At 38.1% G+C, this 15,898-nt stretch overlaps 1 protein-coding gene across 2 annotated transcripts; it reads left to right on the forward strand.

Annotated features, from left to right (window-relative positions):
* The first annotated feature begins 5,247 nt into the window (after positions 1-5,247).
* slc25a10a (solute carrier family 25 member 10a) lies at positions 5,248-15,029 on the forward strand. Of its 2 annotated transcripts, none has more exons than XR_010898881.1 (11): positions 5,248-5,689; positions 6,312-6,431; positions 6,526-6,640; positions 9,923-9,971; positions 10,147-10,188; positions 10,265-10,308; positions 10,630-10,700; positions 10,784-10,876; positions 11,161-11,238; positions 13,457-14,175; positions 14,265-14,355. XR_010898881.1 is itself a non-coding variant. In XM_067422869.1 (11 exons), exons 1-11 carry the CDS (start codon positions 5,600-5,602, stop codon positions 14,370-14,372), a joined length of 867 nt encoding a protein of 288 aa, XP_067278970.1. In that variant the 5' UTR covers positions 5,248-5,599; the 3' UTR covers positions 14,373-15,029. The 2 variants fall into 2 exon arrangements, 1 of the variants encoding a protein (XP_067278970.1); XM_067422869.1 differs by having other exon boundaries at positions 14,119-14,175; positions 14,265-15,029.
* The last annotated feature ends 869 nt before the right edge of the window (positions 15,030-15,898 follow it).

The raw sequence follows: 15,898 nt of genomic DNA on the forward strand, positions 1-15,898 counted from the left end.
TCTAAATCCAAAATGTGAAAAGGGTTCATTATGTAACAGATTAACCAGCTTTCACCAGTTAAAGGTTTAGTTCACCCAAAAATGAAAATGATGTCATTAATTACTCACCCTCATGCCGTTCGACACCCGTAAGACCTCCGTTCATCTTCAGAACGCAACTGAAGATATTTGTGTTGAAATCCAATGGATCAGAAAGGTCTCCATTGACCACAATGTAATTTCCTCTCTCAAGACCCATAAAGGCACTAAAGACGTCATCAAAAAGCCCATCTCACTACAGTGGCTCTACAATCATTTTATTAAGTGACAAGAATCATTTTTTGTGCTGAAAACCCCCCTGAAATAACAACTTGTATAATAATGGCCGATTTCAAAACACACCTTCTAGAAGTCTGAGAATCAGTGTATCGATTCATGATTCGGATTTGTCAAACTGCTGAAATCACGTGACATTAGTGATCTGAACCACTGATTCGATAAACTGATTCATAACGTTTGAAGTTTTGCAATCGGCCATTACTATGTGAGTTGTTATTTCGTTTTTGTTTTTTTTTCACACAAAAACTATTCTTGTCGCTTCATAAAATGATTGCAGAGCCAGTGTAATGAGATGGACTTTGTAACGACGATAGAGGGCAGCCTTGTTGTTCAAGCACTTGTAAACCAATAAGAGGATTTTTAAATCAAACGAACCAGCAGCCAGTGAAATGATGCTAAAATTGGCATGATATGGTCACTTTTGCGAAGACCTTTAACAGTCTCACTGTTGCATTTTGAACTACCTGGAGACGTGCTAGAGCAGTAGAGTTTATACCATAAAAATGCATGGATCACCTATTCAAAGGCTTTTTTGGTCAGCAGACGAAGATGGAAAGTTAACCAAATTAACTTGCTTGACAAGTTTCAAGTCACTGCCTAGCAGAACAGACAGTGACTGTTTGCACAATTTTGTTTTATTTTTTGCAGATATCCACTTTATAATGTCATCTAGGCATGCCAACAGGAGCTCATTATTATTATTTATAAATAATAAAACATGTTTTTTACAGCAAATTCACAAACATACTATACTATCTAGTGTCGTTACACCTTCAACAATTCAGCAGTATTCAAGGCAGGTATAGAAAAGTATCCATGGATGAGCACTACATAATCTAATACTACTCGGCAGTGGCTCAGTGGTTCATGTAGATTGTCTACAAACCGAAAGGTTGGTGGTTCGATCCCTGGTTCCACCTGACCAAGTGTTGAGGTGTCTTTGAGCAAGACACCTAACCCCAGCTGCTCCCGACGAGCTGGATAGTGAAGTTCAAACTGGATAGCAATAAGGTTGCCACTTCACCTCTGTGTATACACTCAACTAAAGGATTATTAGGAACACCTGTTCAGTTTCTCATTAATGCAATTATCTAATCAACCAATCACATGGCAGTTGCTTCAATGCATTTAGAGGTGTGGTCCTGCTCAAGACAATCTCCTGAACTCCAAACTAGAATATCAGAATGGGAAAGACTAAGTTGATTTAAGCAATTTTGAGCGTGACATGGTTGTTGGTGCCAGACGGGCCAGTCTGAGTATTTCACAATCTGCTCAATTACTGGGATTTTCACGCACAACCATTTCTAGGGTTTACAAAGAATGGTGTGAAAAGAGTGTGAAAACATCCAGTATGTGGCAGTCCTGTGGGCGAAAATGCCTTGTTGATGCTAGAGGTCAGAAGAGAACGGGCCGACTGATTCAAGCTGATAGAAGAGCAACTTTGACTGAAATAACCACTCGTTACCACCGAGGTATACAGCAAAGCCACAACACCCACAACATTGAGGCAGATGGGGTACAACAGAAGAAGACCCCACCGGGTACCACTCACCTCCACTACAAATAGGAAAAAGAGGCTACAATTTGCACGAGCTCACCAAAATTGGACAGTTGAAGACTGGAAAAATGTTGCCTGGTCTGATGAGTCTCGTTGTCTGTTGAGACATTCAGATGGTAGAGTCAGAATTTGGCATAAACAGAATGATAACATGGATCCATCATGCCTTTTTACCACTGTGCAGACTGGTGGTGGTGGTGGTGTAATGGTGTGGGGGACGTTTTTTTGGCACACTTTAGGCCCCTTAGTGCCAATTGGGCATCGTTTAAATGCCACGGCCTACCTGATCATTGTTTCTGACCATGTCCATCCCTTTATGACCACCATGTACCCATTCTCTGATGGCTACTTCCAGCAGGATAATGCACCATGTCACAAAGCTTGAATCATTTCAAATTGGTTTCTTGAACATGACATTGAGTTCACTGTACTAAAATGTCCCCCACAGTCACCAGATCTCAACCCAATAGAGCATCTTTGGGATGTGGTGGAACGGGAGCTTCATGCCCTGGATGAGCATCCCACAAATCTCCATCAACTGCAAGATGCTATCCTATCAATATGGGCCAACATTTCTAAAGAATGCTTTCAGCAACTTGTTGAATTAATGCCATGTAGAATTAAGGCAGTTCTGAAGGTGAAAGAGAGTCAAACACAGTATTAGTATGGTGTTCCTAATAATCCTTTAGGTGAGTGTATGCTCTGTGTTGTGGCTAATTTAGTTTTTTTTTATTTGACAAATATAAAAATATCTATTTTTATTCCTTTTCCCGTTGATCATATTTACAAAAAAGTCTTAATTTATTTACATACGTTTATAAAATACTTTAAATACCACCAACACTGCAAAAATGTATAGAATAAAAACATGAATTAAGTGAGTGAATTTTTTTTAAATACATTATTATGTTACAAAATTACATTTTATAGTCTTCCTGACAAGGATTTTTCATGCTAACATGCAAACAAATTTAATTCCTATTTACTATTTTTGGTTTGTACTGGTGTCCACTACGGCATCTTATGCAATTTAGATGAATGTAACGTTTTATTTTTTTTATTTTAGCAAATGTCATTCGGGGTCAAAAGCGTTAATATGCATTACACCAACATTTCTGTTCTCATGCCCCAATGGTCACACCTGGTTTCGGGGGAGAGGAGCCATGATCATTAGAAATCTTGAAGAGGCACCAACCACAACAGGAGAACAGAATTCTCATAAGTTTTCAGGAAGAATTTCAATGTGTGAGCTCATTATAAACATGCATAATACATTTGATTGTGAATCTGCCACTTTAACAATGCCTTTGCTTTTGGGACTGTTCGCTTAAAAATGTATTTTATCATGGAGTGTATATGGGTTTCCAAATGTAAAATGTAAAATGTAATGTAAAATATTCATGAAAAGTCATTTGTGACACGACTAGTTGCTGTGAACGGACACTGACACACAAACTGACATTAAGTCCTAAAGGATGAATGTGTTTAACTGAGTAAGTAATCATTTTTTGCTTATGTTGTTGCTACCGTGAGTCAGATGGGTTTGTGTCGATCAGGAATCCTCTTTTCCCATGGAGAGAACTGGAAAGAGATGCGGCGCTGCGCTCTCTGCAACCTGCGGGACTTCGGGATGGGAACAGTGCTGAAGAACAGTGCTGGGGAAAGTTACTTTGAAAAGTAATACATTTCAATATTGCATAACTCCTCTAAAAAGTAACTGAGTTACTTAGTTAATTTTTAAGAAAAGTAATGCATTACATTACTTCTGCGTTACTTTTTCTCACCTTTGTTTTTTATAACAAAAAAGTTCTATAAGCCTCAGGCCGAGGTAAAAATGCAAATACACACATGTACAGTAGAGGGTGCAGCTCAAACACTAAGCGCTTTAAATGCCCAGAAAAGCGCTATATAAATGCAACTAATTATTATTATTATTAAACAAACCTTTCAGCTGCCGTTCTGGATAACGGAAGAATAGGACGTAGGAGAAAAAAGCTTAAAATACTTACTTCACCAATAAAACACAAAAACAAAAATCTATAGTCATTTTTGCTTTTGGTTCAACTGAATCATCAAAAGTTAGCAGCAAAACATTGGTTAATAAAGGTAGATTAAATGCATAAAAATATATGTTTTATATAATATTTTATTATTGGAGGTTTGCAGAGTATTCTGTATTTTCTAAACACATAGGTTTATGTGTAGTCTCTTTTCCCTTTTCCGTAGCTGCTGAGTACAATGTTTTCAGATCATATTTACTTTTAAGTTTTGGCTTGATTTTGCCATATGTATATGCTTGTGTCTGTTTTGCACTCTTGGATGTTTTAGAGCTTGACCCCCTCTGTGTGCTTTTGTCTCCATTGTGGCTGATTTGTGGATTGTATTTTTTCATATTTTCCATTCATTTCATAGACCTTATTTTTTTTTTTTTTTACAGGAATAAAAAATGAGGGATAGAATTATAGTGGAATAAAATTGTCCCCCTCAATTGTCCCCCTGCATTTTGTGTTTGCTACATTGCTACTAATGAAAAAAGATCAATAAAAATGTATGCTGTTTTCACACAAAATTTTAGTCAGTCATTTTCATCGGAATGGTACAAAACTTGGTAAAGGTTTTGGCACTTGCTGTCAGGGATATTGGGATCAGTTTCACTTTCATGGACAAATTTAGTTTATTCTTATGCTTTGGTTTTTTTTTTGTTTTTTTTTTTTGTTTTTTTTCCAGTTTCCCGTTTCTTGTTTGTCATCATGGACACTAATATCAGAATACTACGCAAAACTCCAATAATTGTTAAATTACACTTTATTGGCAAATGTCTTGCAGCTCAACCTTAATGATTCTGTTAAACCATAAGCAAAAATGCCTCTAGAATTTTTTCTTTTTTAATAGTTGAAGTTTTAAACTTTTTTCTCCTGCATCATAGTTGAAAGGTTTGTTTGAGATGTGCCCTCTACTGTACAGAGATGAATTTGCATTTCCTTCAGCCTGAGGATTGTGAAAGGAGGACCTTTTCATTAGTGGATCAAGCATATCTGTTTGCTAAACTGGTTAATGTCACTCAACAGAGGTTACTAAACAATTATTTTTTTATCAACAATATATATTTGTCTCTATCTGGCAAAACATTGTTTTAGAGTAAAATTTACAAGTTTTCGTAACATTAATGTATTAGGCTAATTAACTATGAGTGTTAATTAATCTTTGCCAATAATTATTTACCCTTAATAATTATTCGGTTATTTAGGCCTAATTCAAAAATCACCAGAACAAAGACATTTTGAACAATAAAATTGCAAACAGAATAATTTCTGAATACCTTGCCATGCGAGTAATGCCAAGTGCGTGTCCCCTTAAGCTGTGTCACAAATACTCTGACAGATACTCGATCTTGTAATGTCGCCTGTGCGATTCAGCGTGACGCTCTGATATAATGCGCGACGCACTACTGTAATCCACGCGCGTGCCCGCTATATCAGTGAACGCTGTTTTGTCCTCAACAAATAAGCGCCTTACTGCGCATTTGTAATGCTGCTACATATAGCGGGTGAAGTAATGCTTGGCAGCTGACTTTTAACAGTACGGATCATGAGCTGCACTGTAACGTTAGACGATTATCACTGGGACTTTATCACAGATCCGACCGGCTAATGTCGCGTGCGGGTCGCATTATTCCACTTCATTCCTTCACCGTGTCGTCACGGAATAAACCCAGATTCGGTCATGGCAGAGACGCGTATCTCGCGCTGGTACTTCGGAGGGATCGCCTCGTGTGCGGCCGCCTGTTGCACTCACCCACTGGACTTGATCAAGGTATTGCAGTACGAGCGAGGGAGTTTACATGAGCTGTTCTAAAGCCTGTGGAATGCAATCTTTTACGCTACTAGTCTTTGATCTATAACAACTTTTAGTGTGTGTATAGTAGGCTTTAGTAGTATCTCTACCTTTTTGGCTCCAAATTTAATTTTTTTATAATTTCAATAAAATATTTTAGAGCTTGGAATAAAACTGTAGACCTCAAGGAGTATTAGTATACATGTTTTTTTTTTTTTATAAATAATTGACATGATTATCTAGTCTAGAAATAACACTTTTAAAATTAGACTATAGGCACATATCCAGGTTTTTCAAGACAGATGTTGAGGGGTACATTAATAGCCTTTGGTTTTTCTTTATAATTGACATGTTTATTTTAATATATTTTAAGTCATCTAATTTTATTTTTTTAATTGTTTAAATATTTAAAATGTTCCGGGCAACAAAACAGCCTTATGTGACCTTAAAATATTTGTCCTTTATTTTTTATTTACATTTGGATTGAGCATTCAATAAACAGCACAGCTCACATCCCTTATAGTAGTGTCTAGTATAATGCGTTATGATATAGTCTATAGTGCGTTTTGCTTTAGTTCTTAGTTCTCTCCTCCACTTGCAGGTTCATCTGCAAACCCAGCAGGAGGTGAAGATGAGGATGACCGGCATGGCCATGCAAGTGGTGCGCAGTGATGGGCTGTTAGCGCTCTACAATGGGCTCAGTGCCTCCCTCTGCAGGCAGGTTAGTGCTTCTGAAGAGGATTCAGATTTTTCTATGCTTTTGAGCTCAATTTACAGATAATCTTGATAGTGTGGTGCCATGTTCACTGTTCTAGATGACTTACTCAATGACCCGCTTTGCCATTTATGAAACTGTGAGGGACGAGATCTCCAGTCGAAACCAGGGGCCCATGCCCTTCTACCAGAAGATCTTACTGGCTGCTTTTGGAGGTAAAAACATCACAGCAAACTCTTTCTGCTGTATTCCAATAACAGTCTTAATTTGCCTGTGAAGCAATGAACTGAAGATGGATGGGTTCACTTGGATCAGGCTCAATCAGATCATTTGAAGTGTTTACATAAAGGCGGTTCAATTGAGCAAATGTGTTAAAACTTTATATCCATGAAACACAAAATGAGGAAGCAGAATATCTGAATATAATATCCAAAAACCACTAAAACAATGTTATATTTTTATGACTTGTGCGCTTACATTATCCCAAATGTTTCCAAGAATGTTTAAATCCAGAGAAATAAGCCATTTTAACCAGGACACGGACCGTTTCTGTGCGTCACGTGTACTATATTATAACAACTTTCAACACACTCAAATGTATCTAATATAATAAAACAGCTCTGTTACCCCACATACACATGAACGGTAGAAGTGGAAGTGGCCGTCTGTGGTGTAATAAAAGCTCGGTAACACTTTATTTTACAGTGTCCGTGTTACATGTATAGTAGTGTTGTCACGATACCAAAATTATGACTTTGATACGATACCAGACTAAAATATCGATATATTTATACTAAATCGATACCACAGTAAAAAAAAAAAAAAAAAGATAAGATGCTTAATATGACAACAGAACTTGTTATTATTCATTGTGTTATTTTTTACTAAAAATTCATGTGGCCAGCATGTTCCTTAGGGTTGGGCATCGTTTTGATTTGAACAATTATTGATCAATTACTATTAAAATTATCTCACAAATTTTTGCTATCTCAATGTATTTTTTACAATGGGGTAATTGTGTTGCAATAGCTTACACACAGCACAAGAAAGCTTGATTTCGGATGGTAAATTGAATTTAAAAAGACGAGTAAACAGTAATTAAATAAGAACAAATAAACAGATTACGGTACAAACAATAGCACAAATAAATGCAATAGAATAGAAGATACAAATTAAACAGACTGCTTTATTTTTTCAGTTAAGTCTAACATTCAGAAAAGAAACTGAATAAAAAAAATGCATAGTAATTACATTTAAAACAACATTGGATAATGTTCTTTGTAAAAAAAAAATCAATAGCGTACAGATGAAACTATTAAAGTTACACAAGTTGGTCAGTCAAGAGCAGTTGATCGTTTGTCTTTTTGTAGTTTGAATAACAAATGACTGCGGTCCCTTTAAGACTAACAGACGCATGTATCCTGAACACTGTTCCTGTTACTCGTTCTTCCTGAACTGTTTGCGACTGTGTTTACGTTAATACTCTTCCAGATGTGCACTGATAATTCTTTGAGTGTATTTGACCAATAATAAGCTGGAAAAAGAAGCAAATGTTTGCACTTGTATCATGTCAGAGGCGGCTTTATTACGGTAGGCTATGTGTGTGTGCGCTTCAGACGTGAGCACGAAATCTGCGGGGATTAGTAGAATTAATTTATGCGCAATCCCGCGCAAAATTCAGACCGATCACTCACTAACACTAACACACTGTCATGAGGAAAAAGTCCAGCAGAACGCACGTTGGCCGTACTCAGAGGTTAACCGTGCTGAGTGAGAATATGCCGGTGTGTGTCAACTCGCTTTCGGTCGGAGAGGAGAGCGCAGCTGGTATCGATACTGTAAAAACTGAGAATCGTATCGTTTCAGATATTCCAGTATCGAAATAGATATTTTTCACAACACTATATTATAGCAATAACAGTAAATTATTCATAATTAAAGGGGGGGGGGGGGGGGGGGGGGGTGAAACACTCAGTTTCAGTCAATCTCATGTCAATCTGTAGTACCTATAGAGTAGTATTGCATCCTTCATATCTCCGAAAAGTCTTTAGTTTTATTACATTTATAAAAGAAATATAGGCTGTACCGAGTCTTTCCGGAAAAAACGAGCAGCTGGAGGCGTATCGTGTGGGCGGAGCGAAAGAATGACGAATGCGCAAAACGGTGACGTCCTCAAGCGTGGAGAAACTCATGGCTATCTCAGCTAATACAGATAATAATCCAGAATCATTCAGAGGCTGAAATAAATTGAACAGGAGAAACAGCAACAGCAGGACGTCCGTCTCTGTGGTATGGACTGTATTTAGTGGCCTGTCAACATTTGTGTGTCTTTACTCGCAGTTTATGAGGACATGATTCGGTTTATGGACTATTGTATGCGACTAAACCTTAGCAGTCGCAAGCAAAACGGTTTTGCACGTCAGACTAGTGTAACGTTATACATAGAACAGCAATGGAGTAACCGTTAGCGCATTTGAATGATGAAGCACGTGATCGTATCGTTTTCTGATGTTTACTCACGCGACGATAGCCAACAGCACAGACATTTGAAGCAGTTTTACTCACCGGCTGCTTCCAAAGCAGGCCCGAACCTTTATCGCTGGGACCACTCCGTCAAAAACACACTTCTTTGGTATGATTTGGTGAAGTCCTGTGACAGCAGTGACCGTGGAAATCCGCGATGTTGTGAAGCTTCCCGTCATTTCTGCGTTCAAATCGGTTCAAATGCAGCGCTGCCTTCCCGGAATGCTGTGCTGAAGCGTTGAAGTCGCTCGACGTCACCCATAGGAATAAAGTGGAGCGCGGCGCGGATTATAACGACATAAGTGTTCACGGACGACTGGATCTGCAGCTGAGAGAGTGTTTATGGGCGTGCATTTCCTCTCTCTCGCTCTAGTGACGCGTGCGCGCACCCTACCGGAAGAAGAGCCCGTACGGCCCATACAAGGACCTTCCGCTCTATTAACGTCAAGCCGACCCATACTCGAAAAAAACTCTCCGAAACTTGTGAGAAACCGGAAGGAGTATTTTTGACACAGAAATACTCCATCAAACGTCCAACATTAGTTTTTGAAACTTTGTCTATGTTTAGGATGGGAATCCAAGTCTTTAACAGTGTAAAAAGCTCAGTATGCATGAAACAGCATTTCACCCCCCCCCCCCCATCACAACCAAACCCTAATCCTACAATAACCCTATAGTAGTAAATGAATATCACTCAGTACTAATTTGCTCAGTAAATGAAGGTGTAACCAAAAGCTCCACTGCTCTCGAGCCGTGTGTTGCACTTTTCTCTCATTAGCATGCTAATTAATCTATATCACTACAATAAATCTGTAATATATTAGCACATCTATAAATATAATTTCTGTCCAAGTCCTGTTGGATTCTTTTACAGGTGAAGACAACTCCCTCAAAACCATCAAGCTACGTCTTTGTTTTGTATAAGCGACCTCTAGTGGTGAAAAATTACTTAGTGTGCCCTTCCTAATCTATAGGTCTTACTGGAGGGTTTATTGGTACGCCAGCGGACATGGTTAATGTCAGGTGAGTGATGTTGATTTACACAAATGGGGCTTTTAAATCAGAACAGTTGTGTGTGTTTTTGTGGTGGAGTAACTAACTGTAGGTTGTCTATTTTGTTCCTTTTTTTGTAAATAATAATAAAAAAAAAAATGCTGTGAGGTTGAATGATTTTCTTTTACCTTGGGTTTTATAACAGAATGCAGAATGATGTGAAGTTGCCCCCTGAGCTTCGAAGAAAGTGAGTCTCAAAGATTATAAACCATACGCCAAAACAGAATAATGATCTGTCGTGACAACATATGGTGTTTTTGCAGCTATGCACACGCTCTTGACGGATTGTTACGCGTCTGGAATGAAGGTGAGAATCAGCAAATCCTTTCAGAAAAATAAGACTCATTTTGGCTAAGGACTAGAAGAAATCTGACGAATGAACTGTTGGGAAATATAATCACAAAATATAGTATAGAATGAATTGCTGCAATGTTTTGGTGCCGAGGAAGTGTGCATGCCAAAGTCTGCACTTTAAAACCTTCCCACAGCAATTCGGAAATGTGTAATGACAGAATGTGGGACTGTGCTACTTACTCATCCATCAGGAAAGAGAGAACAGACAAGGGTCGGGGTCATTTTAATTATTCATAGAGCTCTGTCTTTAAGATCCTTGCCTCCTTTTTCACAGAGGGAATAAGGAAACTGTTCTCTGGAGCCTCAATGGCAGCTAGTAGAGGGGCCATGGTCACTGTGGGGCAGGTAATGAAAACCAGCCTGTCATTTCAGCCATAAAATGACCAGGGGAGTCTCAATTCTTCACTAGTCTTCTGTGGTTCTTCTAGCTCTCGTGTTATGACCAGGCCAAGCAGCTGGTTTTGGGAACTGGTCTGATGACTGATAACATTTTCACTCACTTTTTTGCCAGCCTCATTGCGGTGAGTTCCCCTCCTTATATACAAAAAATAACCTTTTCGTCTTTAAAGGCTACATTTATCATTTTATTTCATTCTGTGGTCCACTTGTAATGTTGGTCAAGTAGTAATGTGGTAGTTTGATTTCATTTATATAAGCATTTTCAACCCCCTTTCTCACACCCATGGAATTATACAGGCTGCTTTTGCTACTGTGACTTTAAAAAATAAAAAAAGAGTGTTGTTTATTCCACTTAGCAGCTCATCTTAGTTCATGTAGTAACGTTTTAATGTTGTCTTCTTCACAGGGAGGCTGTGCTACTATTCTCTGTCAGCCCATGGATGTGGTGAAAACCAGGCTGATGAATTCAAAAGGGGAATACAGGGTAAGACTCTCTTCCTTCCAATTCCTCCACTGGGTGCGTTTACATGCACGTTCTTAAGGCGATTATGTGTAATAAGCCGCCAATGAACATGATCATGTAAACGCGGTAACCTGTTTTCTTTTATCGGAGTAAGGTCATAAACGGCTTAAGCATAAACGGGTCGGGACAGGTCATTTTTTGCCTCTTACCTGATTTTGCGCAGTATGTAAACGCGTTAATCTGCTTTCTGTCGGCTTATTGAAGTGCGCATGTGTGATAGGTGACAAAAATGCAAACTTAAAGCAGATTTAAATGCATCCAGACAGCGAGCTAGCGTTTTGCATGAAATAAGGACATACATCACAAACGCAGACTCTTTTAAGAGCCAGAAAATTGTAAAGATGTGTTCTCATCTCATGCAGCAAAAGTAGAAGAGGTTCAGTCAAAACGCTTCATCTGTAACTGCATGAGGGATGATATGAGTCGTGAATCTCCCGCTGACACAGTGCACACTTTAACATCACAACTAGGCCTGCATGATATTGGAAAAAAATTACATTGCGATATTTTTTCCCCCAACAATATATATTGCGATATTGAGAGCCATCAATCCAGGCTAAAATCAATAATTACCATTCCGTGATATAAATAATTTCACTAATAAGCAAGCTTCATTACAAGTGACAAAAAGAAATATTGGAAAATATGTGTAAACATGAAACTAAACCTCCACTAGGGGGCAGCAGGTGACCGTCTTAATGAGTGAGTCACTGAGTCGTTCATTCAAACGATTCATTCAAACGCTGAATCGTTCACACTTGTTGCTATGAGAGAGACGTGTTACGGGTCTGCTGTGAACTATTTTCACTGCTGAAATAGAACAAAAACACTAAATATTGCATCTAAAATGTAAGTGACTAAGTGAATGTTAATTTGTTGTTTATGGAACTGTCATAGGAAATCAGTGTCATTTTCAGTCGTGATGGTATTCAGGAAAACGCTCTAGTGTTGTGATTTCTCCTCGAGAGGCTGCACGAGCGTGAACAGTGCGACCTTATTACCATCAGTTCATTATATATTATCCACAATCGATCGCCACTTACACTAAATAAATGCACAAACATTCATGCATTTTGGTAATTCGCTAGTTATTTTTTTGTTTTAATCAGGTGCTCTTGTCTTGTCCGTCGGTCAAGTAAAATTCTCTTTCACTTGTCCCTTCAAAACACCCACATGTCCTGGACAAGCGTTAATGTCGAGCCCTGCTTTGTATTCGTCGTAAAGATCTTTGTGGTGCCGTTTTAAGTGATCAGACAAATTTTGGTGGTGTTTTCTTGTTTTGTGGCCACAAGAGACTCATGCAAAGTAGCTCTTTTTGTTCAACATCCTCCTTTATGTAGCAAAAATAGTCCCAAAAAGATGATTTCTGGTAAGAACCTTTTTTTCCCCACTTCGAATGTTTGGCCGTGAGCGGTAAGCAGCGGTACAGCGAACCAATCACTGTGCAGGCACGAGGAACGGGCATGTCACTCTAGCAACAAACGCGTGTTTACTGTGTGCTTCTTCCTTAATACACCATGGGCTACTACCATAGACCCTAAAAAAATACTACTACCGTTCACATCGCATGTTCCGACGATGTGACAGGTGAAAATTGAGTCACTTATTGTATAATATAGAATATAGTATTATGATATTATGAGAGAGATCTACTAAGTGAGGGTATTACCAGTATCTGATATAGCATTCTTCAGCTCGACGACCGTAATATTATATCCATAGCGGTGTTTCAACCGCAGGAACTTTCCACAGGATCTAGGGACTTTGGGGTGGTATTCGGTGTGTTTTGACTGCAGGGACCAGGGTCTAAATTAAATTCTGAGTAAAAATCCCCTTCTTAGAAAGTCCCTGCTCATGAGGTAGTACTTTTTCAAGAAAAGTCAAGAACTTTCTGGGGTGGGACTTGGGTGGTGAACATGCTGATTGGTTAAGTTCACATAGCATTTTTATTGGTTGACTCAATGCAGCATTTTATTTCAACCACCATTTTGAATAGTGTGTGCAGTGTTGTTTGCTAATCGAATCAACAATGGAGTCTCAAAAATATGACCGGTGGACTGATGACGAGGTTCAGCCTTTATTAAGCTTTTATGTGGAGACCAAAATCCGGCGGGAACTGGAAAGTTGCGTGCAGTCCTATGTCATCTGACTAATTTGCCTAATCTTCGCGGTACTGTAGGCCCCGATGGAAACGCAGACAGCAGCAGGTCAGGTAAAACTATATTCCGTGACACAATAACAGTAGTATTTGTAACAAATAAATAAAAAATATGGTCAATATTTGCTTGACACTCCCCGCAAGTACTGATACAAACAGTGAAATGGTCTGAGTGTTGTATAAATGTGTGTGTATACATATATGATATAAACTAATTTTAATGTAATATGTGATTTATATATATAAACTTCAAAAGTGATAGTAAACACACTGATTATGTTACAAAAGGTTTCTATAAATAAATCCTGTTCTTCTGAACTTTCTATTCAGCAAATAATCCTGAAAGAGATCTTAAATGGTTTCCACAAACCAAAGTAGCACATCTATTTTCAGCATTAATAATAATCATAAATGTTTCTTGAGCATCAAATCATCACATTAGAATGATTCTGCAGGATCATGTGACACTGAAGACTGTAATTATGCTGACAATTTGCTGGAATAAACTACATTTAAACAAATATTACAGTAGAAAACAGTGATTTAAATTGTAAAAATATTAACCAAATTCTCACAATATTTCACAAAAATGTAAAAAAATAAAAAATAAATTCTTACAGACCCCCAGATTTTTGATTGTCGGTTTATATTGTTCAGCTGTGACACTATAGTTTCTATGGTAGGGGGTGATTCATTGTCTGACCGACACTGGAAAACTTGGACCTAAAGCTTTCTACAAGGTGAGAACCATGTTTCATGCCTTTAAATGGTGTTATACATTCTGAGAGTGTGTTACTCTAGTTGTAACCATGTGTTTTTGTCTCCTCAGGGTCTTGTCCCAGCTGGAATCCGTCTGATTCCTCACACTGTACTAACTTTCATCTTTCTTGAACAGCTCCGATGGTACTTTGGCATTAGAGTTGTCACCTCTACATGATCCCTTAGCCAAAGGCTCCTGGTATTAACATAATTTTCAGGTGATCCGATTACCAGTAGACAGCACTAAAACCAGGTGTACATTGAATAATGTTCAATGCATTCTGTGATCGCATCACTGCAACCACATATGTTGGACAATACTGCATGTGAACTCTAGTGTAAACCAATCTTTCATTGTGCTAAAACAATGGTCTCAAACTACTTTTCTGTCATTTGTGGCTTTAAAAGAAAATAGCTGTATCAAAATACTTGGAAAGGGCCGTGTACATGCACAAGCACTTTTTTGTGGTTAATCAGATTCAGCATGGTGAACACTTGTGACTGAATCAACCAAGATGGATGTCACTACAGAGCAAAAATGCCTGTGACCACTACGGCACCTCAGGAGACAATACAGAAAGCATTACGCTCTCCACAATGGTCAGTAGATCCAGGCAAGTACTGGCCAAGGAATTTGATTCAGGAGGAGAAAAGGCACAAAGTGCTGTTGACAACAATTTTATGTTTCTTTAGCTGTGTGTCCTTTTGTGCTAATACATTTTTGCAGTGCCATTAATACTGACATTCAAGTTGCCTGCATGTGATAATGTATTTCCATATCATGTTATATTCTCGATTTATCATGTAGAATGCTTGACCATGTCTTTTTGTGATTAAAAAATACTACCTTTGAAGTTTTCTTTTATTTTATCTAAAATTATCTCAAACAGGAAATGACAGAACCAATGATTTTTTTTTAATGTTTTACCTTTTGTGTGTTCAAATTTTTATTTTTTGAGGCCCATCATAAACAATAAAAACAATGAAGTAATATGCAATGAATAATGCAATACATGTAATGTCCGACAGGTGGCAGTCCTGCTTTATCACTGAAAATCAATGGCGTGAGCGTTAACTCGCAGTCATAGTGTCTGCATATAATAAGTTTCTTTCGGATATGATGACATAATTACAGCAATCAGCATTTTGTCTGTGCTTATAGTCATGACACAAGTATGAGTAGCCTATGTTTTTTCAAAGATGTTAATGGAAGTGAGTAATTTGATGGGTCAAAGAGTCAAACTGTTTTCTAGAGAGAAATCCCCCCCTGAAAAAAACAACTTAATGGGATATAAATCTGTATCGGTTTCTGAATTAGAACAGGACTCTGGTCTACTATTAGTACTGCAACTGGGAAACAAGTTCACATTTTAACAGTTGCTTCTATTGTCCTGACGTCAGATTTTTAATGCATTTTTGTTGAAATGCCTGGAATAAGATATGTGGTAAACACAAGCTCAAGATATTTGGGGCATAGCTAAAATACATCAGTAATCCCCTTGTGATTTTTTTAAAAGCTTTTACTTGTTTTGAAAAAAGTGGTATAAGAGGTTTTTGGGGACGTTAAACATGCAGCCGAGGTAAACACACCTTCTCGCTAGATAAGATCAGACAAAACCACTGACAGGTGAAGTGAATGAAACTGATTATTTCTTCAAAATGGCACCTGTTGGTGGGATATATTAGGCAGCAAGTGAACATTTT

This window comes from Pseudorasbora parva, chromosome 2 (assembly GCF_024679245.1).
Source record: "Pseudorasbora parva isolate DD20220531a chromosome 2, ASM2467924v1, whole genome shotgun sequence".
In the NCBI taxonomy this organism is placed as follows: Eukaryota; Metazoa; Chordata; class Actinopteri; order Cypriniformes; family Gobionidae; genus Pseudorasbora; species Pseudorasbora parva.

Bases quoted from the DNA above. Each gene is read 5' to 3' on its own strand.
- slc25a10a (XM_067422869.1), top strand. From the start codon at position 5,600: ATGGCAGAGACGCGTATCTCGCGCTGGTACTTCGGAGGGATCGCCTCG. The intron at 6,432-6,525 runs GTTAGTGCTTCT...TCACTGTTCTAG, and splicing joins GTGCCTCCCTCTGCAGGCAG to ATGACTTACTCAATGACCCG. The intron at 11,239-14,118 runs GTAAGACTCTCT...TTTCTATGGTAG, and splicing joins ATTCAAAAGGGGAATACAGG to GGGGTGATTCATTGTCTGAC.